This window comes from Belonocnema kinseyi, chromosome 1 (assembly GCF_010883055.1).
Source record: "Belonocnema kinseyi isolate 2016_QV_RU_SX_M_011 chromosome 1, B_treatae_v1, whole genome shotgun sequence".
NCBI classification, from domain to species: Eukaryota; Metazoa; Arthropoda; class Insecta; order Hymenoptera; family Cynipidae; genus Belonocnema; species Belonocnema kinseyi.
Window position 1 is genome coordinate 17,605,171 of NC_046657.1, and position 17,985 is coordinate 17,623,155.

The 17,985-nt window shown below is 30.7% G+C and overlaps 1 protein-coding gene across 1 annotated transcript in view; it reads right to left on the reverse strand.

The window, feature by feature from the left end:
• LOC117168517 overlaps nt 1–15,976 on the reverse strand; it is an 18,871-nt gene extending 2,895 nt beyond the window's left edge. Inside the window, exons 1-2 of the mRNA XM_033354253.1 lie at nt 15,831–15,976; nt 13,713–13,823 (exon numbers count right to left, since the gene is read on the reverse strand). Coding sequence (XP_033210144.1) covers nt 13,713–13,823; nt 15,831–15,922 — 203 coding nt within the window. The 5' untranslated portion in view covers nt 15,923–15,976. The remainder of the gene's footprint in view (nt 1–13,712; nt 13,824–15,830) is intronic.
• Between the last annotated feature and the right edge of the window lie 2,009 nt (nt 15,977–17,985).

Sequence of the window (17,985 nt, forward strand, 5' to 3'; positions counted from 1 at the left end):
TGCAGTCTTTTTCTGAAATCCTTAGTTTTGCTTCGACTTACTAGCTTTGAAAAAATATCAAATGAACATTAGAATTATTTTTAAACAACTCCTTTATTATTTGTAAATGAAACAGATATCTTGAAAATTGATATTTGACTCTTCTTACTCGAGACGAAATTCAGAACAATATTTACTACAATTGGTAACATAGTACCGGTATCAATTTTCTTATCGCAGTAAGCACACTTGCAGCTGAAAGTAAAATATGTTCGGCATCGTTCTGTTGGGATAATTTTAAACAATTAAAAAAAGCACTTTTCATATAAGAAAGTAAAAAAAATTATGAGCTTTAAAATTTTTAATCTGAAAAATAAAAGGTTTGAAAAATGTATCCAAACAAAAATAATTAAGTCGAATAAATAATTGATCAATACAAAAATCATTTCTAAATTATTTTTATTCTTGAGCAAGTAAAGTTATTAACATTTTGATTGACGGGAGTGGAAAAGGAGTGATTCTAAACCAAAAGTGGAAAGATGTAAACTAGTGACTGTGAAGGTGGTAAAAAGAAGAAGGTAGAAAAGGAAAAAAGTGGACATGAAATAGAGCACGTGGTGAAATGTCAGGTTATGTAGATCTACCAAACCGAAATGACACTAAGATAGAGACGCCTGTTGGAGATCAGTAGAGAAGGATTGGAGACTGTGGAGACACCTGAAAGAGGAAAAGAAAGAAGTTGTGCGCTCGAATCAAGTGGTGACGATTAAACGGCTGGAATGATGTGAGACAGGGTGCTGTAGCCAGTCTGTTTGTCATTGTAGAAGCGAAATGTGGTGATAATGTTTGAAGGAAGAAAAAGTAATGATGAGCGGAAGCGGCAAAAGGTTTAAAGAAGAGTGTGGAAAAAGAAATAACAGAGAGAAGATAAGGGAGGAACTGGGCAAGTTATCAAGGAAAATAATATTCGAATAGGATATGAAAAGAGCGAGGGCAAATGTGGAAAGAAGGAGAGGACAGAGCTGGAAGTTATCTTGGAAAGCATAAACAAAAAATTAAAAAACTGAATCGGGGATCAAGGCGCAGAACGCAGAAAAATTAGGCGCAACATAGGGAGAAGAATAAGGAGGTGAGAAGGTCAAAAGGTTGCGACGTAGTACGTCAGGAAGGCGAGAATGAGGTGACATCGAGAGAGCAGCCAGGAAAACTAAGTCAGGCAGAGTGCAAAACGGAGAAAGAAGAAAGAGTATGGAGGAGTAGAGATATAAGAGTGCTGGGCGTGAGGGCAGAAGAAAGTGACGTGACGAGCGTGGCAGGGACATTGGCAGCCTGAACTCAAAAGGTCTCCAAGATTGGAAAGTCATGAAGGATTGGTGGAGGAAGAACGTTAAGGTTGGAGACATCAGAGAACAGGGCGGAACTAACAAGAGGAAGTGGGAACTTGAAATGTTTTGCTACGGTTGAAATACGACACAGCGGAAAGAGAGAGGTTCGTGCAGGATTGAATTAGAAAGATAGGGTGCGGTTGGCGCGAGCTGGTGTCAAAGTAATGACAAAAAAACTGGAAGTGAAGGTGGAAGGGAAAATCTGGAGCTGGGGCAAAGAAGCGGGATGCATGGTTGTGATCAGCACGGAGGGAGGAGGCAAAGAAGAAAAATGAAGAACTAAGAGAGGGAGAGGGAAAAAGCAAAGGACAGAAAGGAAGAGTAAAAAGTAAAGGGAAATGTGGTGAGTGAAAAGGGGTGTGAGAGAAAAGGACAAATGGTAAAAGGGAAGGGAGTGATAAAATAATGGTGGCTGAGCGGATTGATATATATGTTCTTCTGCTTTGTCATTATGGTTTGGCTGTAAGAAATTTAAGAAAAGAAATGAAACCTGTAAAAATAAGGAGTAAGTATAAATAAAGGAGTATAAATAAATCAATGCAACTAAATACAATACAACTATTAACATTTTAATTCAGTCCATAATAATGTTTTCACTTGAAATGAAATGATAAGTATTATAAATTATTATTATACTTAATATTTCAGATAAGTGAGCATGAATATTTTTTCATTCGTGCTGAACTTATAATGTCTAGGTACAATATTATTATAATATGAATTCATACAAGAATAGAATTTACATTTAAGCGAAAATCAAAACGAACACATCAATTATTTATTTAACTTTTATATCAAATTACAAAGGGCGAGTTAAAACAAATAATAAGGAACGAATGTAAATAAACTTATCAAGAAGTATGCAGAGTAGAAGGTTAACAAAAAATTAAGATAGTTGAATTCAAAAATGGCAATATTCTGGACCCTGTGACGAGCACCGGGAACGACAAATAGAATAGGTTGACATTTTTTCGTCATATTTATTTACTTATAAAAAACTGGAGAAATTTAACAAAAAATCAGAATCAACAACTTTCTTTGAATTTTATTAGCTGTTTTTTAAATTTTGCTTCGTCCCTATCGGTCAATATCTGTGCTCCGTATGTTATTTTGAACCAAAAAGTAATTTGGTTCCTACTGACTTATTCACTAAATAATTCAGTAACACCAGAGTGAATCATGTGAAGCATGACCTCTAAATTTTTAAGTTAAGTGCTGGTGTTACTCTTTTACTTAAGTACCAAGAAGAATTTATTAGTGAAATAAATTTTTTAATTTGTGGGCTGTATGTCTGCTAAAACAACGACCGAATAAATATAATCTTACTCGTATAATAAGTACTCACTTAACAGGTTTGTATATGACAGTCCAATCTTGAAATTAAAGTAATATGTGAGGTTGGTTTTAAGTAAAAAGCATCTGAACTATTCCCCTTTTTTAATATTTGATCAGATTTATAGATTTTTGGTTTTCGCTTTTTGATTCTTTGATTTAATGTACTAAAATATTATTTTATTATGATTGCTAAATTGTCATGATGCAGTGCTTTCAACCCTCAAAAGTGGTTATTTCACTGAAACAATCATCAACCTTTTACTGATTGTCAGTGACCCATTTATAGCTCTTTCAATCAGTAAAATTGTACTGAGAATCAGTGAAGTCTCACGGATTCAGATTTAGAGATTACGTTTCTCAATTAGAAAAACGTCAAGATCTCCTAAGCTAGGACCAGCCATTCCAGCTCTTTCATGCGGACGCGCTCATACTATTATCTATTAAAACGTATATTCTCTAGGCTCGGGGGGTGAGGGGGGGGGGCTGTTAGTAAAGGATGGGAAATGTTCTTTCGAAAAGCGCATACCTCTGATAATTTGAAACTCCTATACCTATGGATGTTAACGCCACTGATCACGAGAATTATACTAAAATTTGGTGCAAATCCGATTTTCATAGTGAAAACCATGAAAAACCCATTGAAATAATGTTTTTTTCGCGTTTTCTCGCTAAATAAAATAAAAATAAAATATAATAAAAATTTTGAAAAAACTTCAGAAAAAGTTATAAATCTACTCAAAATTCACTTTTTATATATTTCAAATATCTCCGAAAAAAAAGTTTTCGAGAAAGGTAGGAAACTGTTCGCACAAAGTATAGAATTTCTTGGAATAGAACTTATGGCACTCTTCCTGTGAATGGGCACCGAATTAATGTAGGTTACATCCCTTAACCTTTCCAACGTTTTGTGAGGGGGGGGGGGCATCCCTAATCCTTTCCAACCTGTCGTGGCGGAAAGCTCCCCACCCTTGTGACTGTACACAGATAGAATATAGGTCATATGCCTATCTTTTTATAATTTCTGGTTGAGTGAGGGTAAGAAAACTCCGGTCATCAGAAGAATGTACACTCGATCTCCGTGCAGACGAGGAGCTCGGGACTTTCGATCTCCACGATAGCGAGTGATTCCCGCGCGGGGGAAAGTCTTCCACTACAGCGACTCTCGGGCGCAAGAGGAGTAAGCGAAAACGTGCGTGTGAGGAGAGCGTGCAAGTCAGTGCAAGTCACTGGTCGAATTCCGGTGAAAAAATTGGTACGTGCTTTAGTTATAGGTCATCGACTACGATGGATCCTTGCACAGTGTGCATTTTAAATACCTCTTATTAATCTTGATTTTAATCAGAAATGAGTCTAGTGTATTTTGTGAGAAATAAATCCTATTATTTAAAAAATTATATCTATTCAATTTATTTTCTTAGAATTCAAAATAAAAGTTTTCATGAATAAATTAGAATTTGATAATAACAGCAGAAATGTATAACACATCTATTGTAAAAAATTGTCTTTTAAATATCACAATTCATTTTATGAAATAATACATCAATAATAATTACAACAAAATAGTATAACACAACTATGATAAAAGTATGGTCTTTGAATTATTATCATGATTTACTTAATGCAACGATAAATCAGTAACACTGAAGTGAACAACAAAATAAAGCGTAATAATAAATTATCTACACATACTTATTTTCTTACACATATCAAATTCAATTTTTGTCTTACAAAGTTTTATATTTCTGAAACTAAATGTATCCAATACCATTCAATTTTTGAATATAACTGAAAAAACTTGTTTAAATAAGACTGGAAGTTTATTCTATCAATTAGTTTATTGTTTACATGAAATAATATTAAAATTGAACAAAAATATCATATTTAATTTGTCTATTGATTGGTGTAAAGATTATACAATTGAAATACATAAATACGAAGTAGAGAAACTAACTGGTTTTTTTATTGTATACTCACATTAGTTAAAATGTTTCCTATTTTTTAATATTTGTTTATTTTTATTTATTCAGCGACTTTCTTTTTACGTACCAAAATAATTATGACGTTTCTCATATTTGACGTGTACATTTCTCAATTAAAGAAAGCACGAACGTTTTTCATCCATTTTTATTTTGAGTTTCGCAAGCAAAGATATTTATTTTATTTCATTACTTGAATCGATAAATCCATTTCATAATCTCTTTGTGAACAATATAATTCATTTGCAGAAAAGAAAGGGCATCCTTAACAATTCAACAAAAAATAGACATTTTGGATAAATTAAAAATGGCCAAAAGAATAGAAGTATATGCGAAGAATACTAACTTTTCTACGTATGGCATTACGAAATACACTACTACTTCTATATACAACTATTTATAATTTTTACACAATTCTCTTAGTATTGGATAACGCCCCTACTCATCCTTGTGCAGAACAATTGTGACTTTTGGACACAAATTGTGAAATAGTAGATTTGCCTTCCAATAGGATGAGTCTCATCCCACCCACGGATCAAGGACTGATTTCTGCGTTGAAAAGATATTACAAGACAGCGTTTTTGCGGAAAGTCCATTCTCGCCAGTTCGATGTTCACAACGCTGTTATGAATTTCGTAAAATCGTGGGATGTTTTGGCCTGTATGAATATTCTCAAGGATGCTTGGATTTCGCTAAAAGAAAGAACTTTGCGCAATGCGTGGAAAAAGTTGTTGCCAGATAATGCATCCAACGCGATTGAAGTCCCTCATTTAAATAACGAACTCGTTCGATTGTTAGATCGTATCCCCGGAGGAAATTATATTTCCCCCACAGAAGTCGACGATTGGTTACTCGAAGAAGACACTGTTTCTACTTTCGGGGAACTGAACGATCATCAAATTATCGAGTCTGTGATTGCCCCTGAAAAATTGGCAGATAACGTTGAAGTCAATACTGAAGAAGAGGACACTTCTTCCTTGAGTATTTCAGAAAATGAAGACAAAGAAGTGTCTAAAAAATCCCCACACGAGTTGCTGTCTGCTGCCCAGTACATTTTGTCATGGCCCTTAGCAACAATGAATCTCTCACAACCCGAACGTTCAATCTTACTAAAAATTCGTGATCACGCAATTTATATGGTCATGGATTTGTGATTGATGTCGACTGGTGCTTTTGTTTTGTAACGATGTATTTTAGTTTTTTTTAGTTTCTACCTTTTGAGTTTAATAATCTAATGCAATATCACTCTGAAACTGTAAACGGAACAAGGCTGCGAGATGCTGTTCAAATAAAATGTTCTGTAAGTACTTTAATATTTATTATGTGATATTAATTCTATTGGTCACAATGTAAATCTGTACACTGCTTAATACAAAAGCTATAATTCGTCTATCCAAAGATTGTTGCACACAGAACATGTGTATTATTTCTGAACTAGTACCTGTTCTTTTTATTTTCCTAAGCCTACTCATAACAATAAAAATTTATAAATAAAAGAGAAAAACATATAATAGGAAAGCCTCATAAAATTTAAGAGGTTTTTTTTTTAAACTACATCTTAATTGACGGGAAAATTCTTAGAGTGCTTTTGGACAACGACGAACATTAACAAAGTAAATAAGAGACATACATTAAGGTACTCATATTTTCATTGACGGTCGAAGAAAGGATTAATTTGATTCTTATCAAATCTAGTTATTACAATTTATTATATTAAAATTATTCCTCAAATAGTGACTAAGCTTTGATTTCAAAAAAGTGAATAAAAATTACTGTTTTTTTCGATATTTTCGAAAACGGAGCTTTATCCACTTGAAACCACATGTTAATTTTAAAAGTCAAGGGGCAATGGGTTGATTTAACTGATTATGAAGATGGGAATTATCTTTTTCTTAAAAAAGAACAAATTGGCGAGGGGGCGGCTTAATTATTAATAATTGGATGTCAAATTTTTGGACTATTCTAGTGAACACGGGCAGAAAATGCATTGCTTTTAATGTGGGTAAGAGAAATCTCGGAGTAGAATATCAAGATTTTTAGTGAGAGAATATGTAAAAAAAGAAGAAGAAGAATAATGCAAGGATATGAAACATTGGTATTTAGAATTTTGTACCATATTTTTTGACAAGAATTATGATTGAAATCGACTATTATTTCAAATGACGCTTAGATACGTAGTGCCTGGGGATGGCACGATACCTCGCGAAAATCAATCGAGCCTTTGATGAATGCGCCAATCAACAGATGAGAAAAAATGTATTAAAAATGCATTTTAATAACAGATAAATATTTAAAAATTGTAAATAATTAATTTTTTTTGGAATATGACGTGAATTAATGTTTTTAAAGTGATTTTAGGACACAAAATACACATGCTCCATAAATCAATGACTAGAAAATAGAAAAAGAACACATGAAATTACGTAAAATGTATACAGTGTATATTCAGTAAGAATTTCTTGATACACTGAACAAAAGAAAGAAAAAAAACTTGTACGTTTCTTAGCAGAAATAATTTCCGTTTTATTTTTCTAGCTCCATACAAATGAAATGAGAAATTTTCTTCTGTATTTGGCATAAAAAAGCATATAACTTTAATGATATAAATTTTATTAAAAGTTTTTTAAATATAACAAATCATATTCATTATTAAGTAAAAAATGTGATAGTATATATTTTTAAGATTAATAATTTGAATTCAAGTTCCATGTATTAATTTGCCTTGACTTCTTTTTTCTTCAAGCCGATGAAAAGATATTTCAAAATAAATAGAATTTGAGAAAAAATTTGAATTTAAAAGAAATTCACCGTATTAACTAAATTAACTAAATTAATTTCGTTTAATAATACGGAATTTTTATTTTTATACAGAATTTGCATGATTTCATATAATAATTTTCCTTTACTTGTAAATATTTAATATCTTATAAATGATAAATAAAACAAGTTTTCATTACATACTAGCTATATATCAAACTATTTATTTCTAACCAAAACCAACGACTTGGTTTTTAAGACATTTTTTAAGAAAAAAGATAAGCTAACGTGAGCTAACGAAAATAGAAATGTTTAAAAACCACGCTTTGTTGATAAAATTGAAAGAACGTATAAAATATAAAATAACTATGATGAACTAAGTCATTCTGATCCAAAGTATTTTTTCTCTAACTTCTGCTTTATAATACCTGTTTTAAGATTATTCAAAATTAGTTATTATTCTCTACCTCTTTATTTTGTATGTTATTTTTTAGCTTAATATTAAATAAATTGAGGTGTATTTTATACAATTGAATTTACATTTTGAAATTGACAATATGGTCAATATTAAGTGAATAAATTTCACCAAATGACGTAATCGCACCATTAACAGTCATTTACAAATAAATAAATCCTTCGTAAAATTTATGAGAAAATCACCCGTTCATCATAATGCGTTTGTAGAGCGTGTAATGCGCAACGCGCTCTGGTGAGTAAATTTTGCTAATAGAAATTTTAATCACATTTCGCCGTTGTGGAAACGGGAAGTAGGACAGGGCTGGCACAATCATGGTCATAAAGGTCATCCTGATATATATATAAATTTAAAATTAAGTTACTTTATTGAATGATTTATCATATATTAATGTTGCCATTATTACTCGTGCATTATAATTCGTTCTTTAAACATTTTTTAATTTGTCAAAATTCATAACTGTAACTCAATTCATTGAAAATCAAGAAACTATAACAAAAATCGACTCGGATAAAATGATCTGTGCATAAAATGGTTAAGGGATTTTGCGTCATCTGTAATTAATTAGAGAGTTGAAAAAGAGCATATACTATTCATACTAAAAATTCGGGACGAGTAACCAAGTTTATGAAAAGTATTTGACGGGTAATCCTAAATTTCGAGATGAGACATAAAATATACTTATATATTTATTTTGATAAGAAACAATAATTGAATGTAGTGGTTAAAATAGTGATCGAGTTATTTTTAAATAATTTGGAAGCGAAAAGTCCATTAAAACTTTCAACAAATTTGTTAATCTTTTGTATTAAATGTTGTGCTGCGTCATTTCCTCGCAATTCGTACTTTTGTTAATGTTTAAATTTACTATTCTATTCGAAAAAAGTCGTTTGTTTATGAATAATAAGTAATTGTACTTCTAAAGCTGTTAGAACGTTTTCTTTTTTTGAAGAATTTTTCGGTTATTTTTTGTGACTTTACCACAAATTTATAAAAATGACGATTAATTTCCGGAAAATTTGTTTTTATTCTTTCTCAAATAACAAAAATTCCTGCATTTGTTTAACAAAACATTGTGCGCAACAGCTGCTGAAAGTAGAAAGTTGCAGCTGTTTTTAAATTTACAGTAATTTTCATCAACTCATCTTCAGGTTGTTTCCGGCTCGTACTCGACTTGTTTACAGCTGACCTACAACTTACTTTCAATTCGCCACTGGCACGTACAGCAAACATCACGCTCGTGTGCAACTGTCAACTTTTCGCACTTGTAGAACAATATACTATTTCTCTAATTTTTATTCACATCGTCCTAAAATTTGTTCCATCACAAAAACAAATAAATACGTTTTTTAAAAGTGATATTTCAAAGTTTCGCATGCCCCCTTGAGTTTGACATGTATTTCCCACAAGAAAAAAAAAGCATTTGTGAGTTTAATTCGAAATAATTTGAAATTTTATTTAACAGAAATGATTGCTTAAACAATTAACTATTATTATTTATGATAATATTCTCCTAGACTAATGTTAGGAAATTGCTGTTATAATTATATATCATAATTATTCGTCTATAGTAATGCTATATAGCTGCGATCCTTTCTAAAATTTTGCAGTTGTTAGCAACTTTTCACTCAGGGCAAGACAGTTATTAATTAAATTTAACGAACTTTATTGTTTAAAGAACTTATTATTGTTTATAATTTTTTTCTTTTTCGGTGCTAGTCAATTGTGACTTTTCCTGAAATTTGTTCACACTTTTAACTTAGTGGTTTGATCATTAATGCATCATAATAAACATACTATACATGTTTAAACAATGTGTTATGGTTTATAACTGTCTTCTTTCCATTTAATGCTACTAAGTTTCGGGGTTTTATAAAATTTTTCGTTTTTCTTTGACTTTTTATTTAGGAAGAAATAATTAATATTGATATTAATTTTATCAAAAAGGCACTCAGTATATCAAAGTAAAGTCACTTCAAACATACCTGACAGAAAAAATGTAAACAATACTTTAAATATATGTTTCATTTTAGGAAAATATATTCTCAAAAAAGAAAGATAATTATAAAAATATTCTCTCTGTTGTTTATTTATTATTTATGAAAAGATAGTTATAAATGACAATACATTTTTTACGAAATAGTGTTTGTTAGCCTAAATTAATTATTACCTTACCATGTGCAACATGGATGAAAAGAGCGAAGTTCAAAAAAGAACCGTAAATATGTAGTATTACTATATGAGATCACAATAATGTATTGCTTAAATAATTATGTTTTTTTAATTCATCAATTTTCAGCCGGCTCACAATGAAAAGTTAACAAAAATTTAATATTTTACGAAAAACCGCATCTTTATATGATTTTTCTAAGAGAATATTATGGTTAATAATAATAAATTATTTAAACAATTATATCAGTTAAATTTAATTGATTATTGTCTGGCCTTAACTGAAAATTTGAAAATAGGTTCAAAATTCGGAAAAATCATGACTTTGTAACTATGTTCTAAGGGGAAATTGCTAAAAAAAATTATAAAGTTCTTTAAAAATGTATTTTAACATCTTATCACTAGTAGAAAGCAGTATTTTATGTATTATTATCCCCAAATGTCTGCAGTACCCAATTTTTCACTAATAAGGTTTTATTCGAACCGACCATATAAAACAGAATAATGGGAGTGAAATAAGAAATCCTTGGTTTGTATTTCCAAAAAAATTTAGTATATTTTTTTAAGCCCCTTAAAAGCAGTGATGAAATTCTATAAGATTTCTTAAATTTCATTTAACTTTGATCTGCTTAGAATTCCAAATAGTCTAATGAAAATTAAAAAGAAAAATGCTTCAAAATTCTATGAAGAACGTTGAACTTTTAAGGTTTTTCGTGGAATTTTAATTTTTCTGTTCTTATTTCTTCCTTAGAATTCTACAAATTACGGATTAAATACAAATATCTCAAAAATGCTGTGAAATTTAACTAAAATAATTTATTCAATTAATTATCTTATAAATTACACCAGTCATGACCAATAATAACTACCTAATGTTCTTAATTTTAGAAGAAAGAAGCCATGCGACAATGATAAATATTAATTAGGTTACAGCAGTTAAACATATTTTATTTAATCATACAGTAACACAAGCGTGAGATAACGTGTCTCTTATGTAACTTTATCGACGAGTCAATATTATTAATCGCTATCATTTATTCGTGGCTTATATGAATAAAGTGAGCCAAGATAAAGACGCCAATAAGTGTCATGCGACCGATGAGTGACACCCTGCATGAATTACTTTATTCAATGAAAAATTTAATTGAAATCAGAATTCAAATGAAGGCTTCGTAAAAATATAATAAAGTATAAATAAAAATCTATTAAAAAGCCGTTGGTGCCATCTAGACGCTCTCCTCGCGAGTAAGGAGAGTTACTAATTAGATAATTCTTCAAAAAGTATATCAGTGACAGGATCATGAAAAATGAATTTTTAGTTGAAACGCCACTGTCGAATTAAAAAAAAAATCAATCTTTTATCGTCTTAAGAGATGCTAAGGGCCTTCTAAATAAGAAGCAAAAAGTATAAGCCCTGAAAAAAATGCTATGAAATGATCTTATTTCATAAATTGTCAAGCAACACGAATCCACAGTATGAAACGTGCTTAGAATCTTGGTACAATTAGAAGAAGACACAAGTGGTTGATTCGTTGGATAACTTCCATCATAAATCGCCACTTTTTTAGAAAATTAAAAAAAATCAAAATCAGTTTATGAGGAGCCGAGCCAATAAGAATGACTAAACCGTAGCTTAGGAGGTTATAGGAAGAATAGCAACGAAAGCTTAAATGCTGCAGCTTTGAATTTGGCACCTAAATTGTATACCAGCGTCAAAAAGTCTTGAATGTAAAAACATATATTTCTGTGTTTTTAATGATGGCCTGATTGCTATTCTACAGATTGTGAAATTTTTGGGGATGGACATTAGAACCCAAGCATAATTTTCGCATTGAAGCTGATGTTCACTAGCTATACTTAAGTAGATTAAAGACATATTTTTTTCTTTTAAGTAGATTTAAATTGGTACCGGTTATACTGCACGCCCCAGAGCGCCTCAGATTCAACATGAGTCGGGAGAATTGCTGAATTGTCGCTATTTTGTAATACTTTTATATGAAATTATTTGGTAATATAAATAAATATATGCTAAATAAGAACACCAAGTATTATTTATGTATCACCTTTGCTTCTGCCCCTAAAAAAATGGTTTAAAAAAAACTGATTTTTTGCATTACCCTTTCAAAATAATCAGTCGTCTTTGGAGTAAAAAAACGTTACTTATGTTAATTTTAATGTTTTTTTTAGATTGTCTGAAAATTTGATGGTCATAAAAATCTGTGAAAAGCGTGTGAATATGCGTCTATCAAACAATAACAATATATCACATTTATCATTTGCTGTCTAGTTAATACTAGCTTTTAGATATTAATTAGCATACTACTAATTGAACCGGTCAGTGATAGTAGAAAAGCACTGTCATTTAAGGGGTTATATGCAGTTAGAATTTTCAAAAAATCGATTCTTTAGTATATTATTTTCTTAATGGACATATATTTAAGAATACACACAGAAAATTTCATATCGTTCCGGTGAATATTTTCGAAGTTACACTCGAATTTGAAAAAGGCGTTTTATTGTGCTTGAAAGTACAAGACCGGAGTGGCAGCGCTTACCTGGAACGCTGTCCCTTATATGCACCCGCCTATTGTAAATATTCCCTTCTAATGTATTTAGATGCGTAAAGCAACAGAGTGTTGTTGTTTTTTTATACCTGAAAAGTAAATTTTTATTTTTCTCTCCCCAAACTGGAAAATATTTCAGAGTGGTAGTCAGTATAAGCAGCTAAACCAAGCAGTAAACTTGTGAGTTCGTTCATATTTATTTCTGTAATTTTTTCGTGAAAGTGAAGTCTTCTAGAGAAATGAGAAAATCTCTTATCATACGGATGAAAGTAGTTTCAGTACCTCGGCGAAAAAATTGAAAGAACAAGAGGAAATCTCAGTTCCGCGTGATCAGTTCCGTCGGTGACCAACATTACTCGAAAACGGCTAGACCGATTAGTCTCAAACTTTAACACGAGATTCTTAAATATATTTTTTAGTAATTAATCGAAGATTTTTCCTCACCGGTAAAGATTTTTTTTATAAACAATTTAAGGGCGAAATTTCGGTCAAAAATCGATTTTTTGTTTTAGAAACCGCCATTTTGTCAAAAAAATTTATTTTGCTTATTCCTTTGATTAATTACTAGATTTGACATTACATTAACGAAATCTGTTTGGTTTTTTAATTTCAGATGATCCAGTTCAGAGATATAGTGGTCACCGCAAAACGTCTTTTTTGAGTGGAGCTCCTGGAGATCAGCTGTAGCTCCTTTCCAAATAAATATTTTTCTAATACTAAGTTTTAAAATAAAGTTAAAAGATACTGTAATATGTGTACACATTTTTAGATCAATAAATTTAAAAGTTTTCTCAGAAAAAATTCTGGAAAATTCGTTTCTTTTCGGCCTTCTAACTGTATATAACCCCTTTAAGATGAAGAGGTGTCACTTATTCATTCACTCGTATGAAACACATCACACCTCAATAATTATTGAAAAGAAATGAGGACATTGCTGCTATCATGATTTTCGTATTAAAAAACAACTACTTTACTTATACTTAGAAACAATTCGTAATTGAAGCGTATTAAACAGTGGAAACTGAATCTTCTATTCTTGAAAACTAACTGTGTGACTAACTGAAATCTTTACCTGATATTACATAAATTCCCATCAGTACCAGTTATCAGGATAATCGCTGTGCCACCTACTGATGCATGAATTCTGGTTACTGTGATTGTACTGGTTGGCTTAATTTTAAACCTAAATGAACAAATAAAATAATTATTAAAAAGTTACGTAATTATTCTGAATGGGAATCATTTTCCTTTCAATTTTATTTTATTTAGTTTATTTAGTCGAGTGGAAATGGGTTGGTCGAAAAATGTGCTTGAATTTTTATTTTTAATATTAACATGTATTTCCCACGAGAAAATAGACGTTTTTGTACATTTTATTCAGAATCATCAATATGAAAAATGCATATCTAAACATGGTGTTTTGCGCTTTTTTAGCTCGAATTATGATGTTTTTGCAGTTTGTAATTCAAATTGTTTATAAAATTCATAACAAAAGGTGTACCAGAGTCAGTCAGATAACCTTTTGTTGGAATTAAGATTTTTTGAACACTGGCAAATTAGGAAAAATAATAATTCACTGTGACAAAAACTGCAGTACTAGTTAAAAAACTATTTCTGTTTATGAATATTTATTATTTATTTATTTATGACTAAGCAGTCGAAGCAAACTGAAGATTTGAAAAAAGCCCAACTGTCTAGTATTACTCCAAGAGAAGACAGTTATATATAATAATGAATTGTTTAAATGATTATTTTTTATTAAGTTGCATTATCAATTAAATTATTAACTAAAAAATGGGAAAACAGTGTAATACTTTATAAAATACAGCAACTGCCTAGCATTCATATTAAAGAAGATGTTCATAAACAATAATAATTTGTTTAAGAAATTATATGTGTTAAATTGCATTCATTATTATCATTGCACATCAATTGACAAGTGGAATAAAAATGATAAAATATGAAATTAAATTCGGAATATTATAGAAAAAAACTTCATATTTCTAGGATTACTTTAAAAAAAAGAAGTTTCTTTGGGAATGTAAAACAGACTTATGGGGGCAATATTTGAAAAGTAATATTTTATTAGTCTTCTTTGGCTAATTGTGAAGAAAACTGTTGAGATTCAAACTGAATCTCGTTGTAATGATTATTCTGCATAAAATTTTTTGAATGATGCTTTTTCTTTTACAAATTATGTGTTAAACTTCATGAGGCTGGCGGAACCTCGAAATATAATTTTTGTAATGCATTTTAAATTGAATTTTAATAAATCATATCTTATTCTCTCGGGAAAAAGGTTTTTATAACTGTACTGTTTTTAGCTTCTGGAAGATAATTTGTCTACGAATTAAATCTTTAGAATAATTGTTCTAAAATTTCGTATTTTATGAACAAATAACCATACTTGAAGATTATTTTTCTTACTCTTAAAATTAAAAACACTAGAGTGGTATAGATTGTTTTCTCAAACATAAAAAATATGATTTTACGAATTAAACTTTTTTTCTATTGAAGAAAAATTAAAATAAGAACAAAAATTTACAAAATCCATTGTTAGAATGACTAGTTTTTGTAAGTTTTCAACTTTTTTCATAAAATGTAAGGTTTTTTCTTTAATAAAATATGACTGATGAAATCCTGGCGTTTTGATATATTCGTAAAAATATCATGGAATTTTTACATAATATAATTAGGAAAAAAATTATAATTGTTTAAACAATTGAAAATTAGATAAAAAATACTTGGAAATTTTGCACTTAAAAAAAAAATGTTTCAAACAGAAAAAAACGGTCCTTAGCATGAGTTTGATATAAAACTGTTTGTTATTTTCAGCGACATTTTCCGGGCACAAGGAAAGGGCTTAAGGGTTGGCAACAAATTTAAAAGCTTTTAGAAAAAAATTGGTCGCTGAAAATTCAATTCCTCTAGTACTAACTAAAGCCCAAGGAACGCTGGTTGATTTTGACTGATGAAAAGAAAAGAGACATTTTTTCAGAAAACAAACACATTGGGCCCGGGGGAGGGGGTCAATAATGAAAAATTAAAAGTCCAGTTTTTGAACTATTTTAATGAGCACAGGTGGAAAATTTATTGTTTTTGATGCGGGTAAGAGGAATCTTGGAATAGAATATCAAAATTTGAACACAATTATTTAACAATACAAAACAAATATTTGACGAAAACTCACCTGGAGGTGTAGAATAAGAACAAAGAAAAAACTTTATGGAGAAGACGCATTGGTATGAGGAACTTTGTATTATTATTTTTTACAAAATTCATGATTGAAATCTACTGTCATCTCGGATGAAGTTCAGATACGTAATGCCTGGGAATGTGACGCTGCCTCGTGAAATCAATCGAGCCTTTGACTTATGGGGGAATCAACAGATGACATGCGCACTAGCGTGATCGAAAAAACGATACATGTTTTTCCTGCCTTTTTTTATAGTATTTTTTAAATTTATAATCTTATTTTTTAACATTAGAAAAAATATACTCATTCTGCCTTAAAACTATTCATAACCAATTTCTAGATCCTTTTTGGGTGAACAACTTTCATCTTTTAATTTTGTTCATACCTTGTATAGTTCTCCAAAAAAATGTAATTTTTATTTTTTAAGTTTTTTTCAACTAAAACAAAAACTGCGTATCCTATAAAGAAAAAAATGCGTACAAAATTCGTAGATATTTTTTGGTTTAACCCCTTTTGCCTAATTTTTTACGCAGCCTGTGTCATTTGTCAAAAAATTCAATTTTCTTTATTTTCAATGTTGTTTTTTACGAATAAGAGAAAAACTTCTAATTCTATCCAAAAGTGATTCATCACATATGTGTAGATCTTTTTTAGAAGCATAATTTTCGTTGATTCATATTTTTTCGTATCTTACTTGGTTTGACCGTGAAAAAAAGTTATTGATTTCTGATTATTTCTTTGTGCGATCGAAATTAGAATTTTTGATTTTTCAAAAAAATTGTTAGAATAATCTTGTAGGGACTTCAAAAAATAAAGTTTTCCTGGTCTTGAATTTTTTCATATCGTGCGCTGTTTGACTTTAAATGTTCATTTCCGTTTGTTTTTCTGAATTTAAAAAATGCTATAACTCTGGTAAAGTTATTTTCATAAAAAAAAGGCATTGGGAAAACTGTTTGTATTTTTGTGCACTGAAAATAGCCGTAAATGGAATTTTCAAGTCTTGAAAAAATTTACCTCGTAAATTGTTAAAAAAAGTTTCAACTTTTTGAATTTTTATCAAAAATGCCTGGTTACAAACTCGATCTTTCTTTTCGGTCCCTTAAACTGTGTGCCAAAGCGCAATCCAATCTGATTAGTCTTTCGAAAGTTATTCGATATACAGACGACGATAGTTTTCACATAAAACTAATACCTTTTCATAATGGATCACAATGTAAACATTTTTATTTAATTATAGTAAAATGATGGTCTTATAAAAAGGAAATAATTTTATATGTCTCAAAATGTAAAACATACGTTTTCAAGTCATTGAGAAAAACAACAAAAAGTCAATAAAGGAGATTTGAGAATTCTGTTGATTCCAAAACTGAGAGAAAATGTCGATGTACGGGCTTTCAGCAATAAATATGTACTTTATTATTATTTTTTCTGTGCTTTTTTGTTTTGTTTTACTTTTTTGGACAATTTTTCGAAACTATCTATGCCGTGTTCTTTTGCTTTGCAATATTTACAGAATTTTTCACCTTTCAGCTAAATTTCTATAAAAGTGCAAACTCGTGCAAAATGCCCCGGATGTTGACATCTAAAAGAGAGGGATGGTGAACCGACATCCGGGCAATCCCTCGTTGCATGGCCTGACTTTGAACACTTGCGACAGACTATAGAATTTTGAGGGACAAGCGAAGCACAACCCTTACAAAGTTACGCGACAGGCCACATCAGCGGCAGATCACCTGTGAGTGGGGAGGGGGGGCTTCGCTGGCCGCCTCTGCTCTTCCATCATCCAGTGGCTCCACCACCTCTGCCTCTTCCTTTTATCCCTTGCTGATTAAAATACTTAATTCCACATTGATTTTTTCTTTTCCAGTTTCAAATGCATACGCCCTCCCATTCCCTCTATAGGGCCTAAATCTATTGCCGATATACGACTTTCCTCTTTTGGTTAATGCCCCTTGATTTTTATTCCCTTCTTCAGCTTCTCTATTCTTAAAAACGTCTTTTGCATTTTTGACTTCCAATTTAGCCGACATGGCTGCTAGAATTGCACCCTGGAGAGATCTCGGTCTCTCCATCCTAACTCTCAACATCATTCGCGGATCCAACCCCATAATAAAATTTTCACATGCAGTATCCCTGGCCGATTTAATCA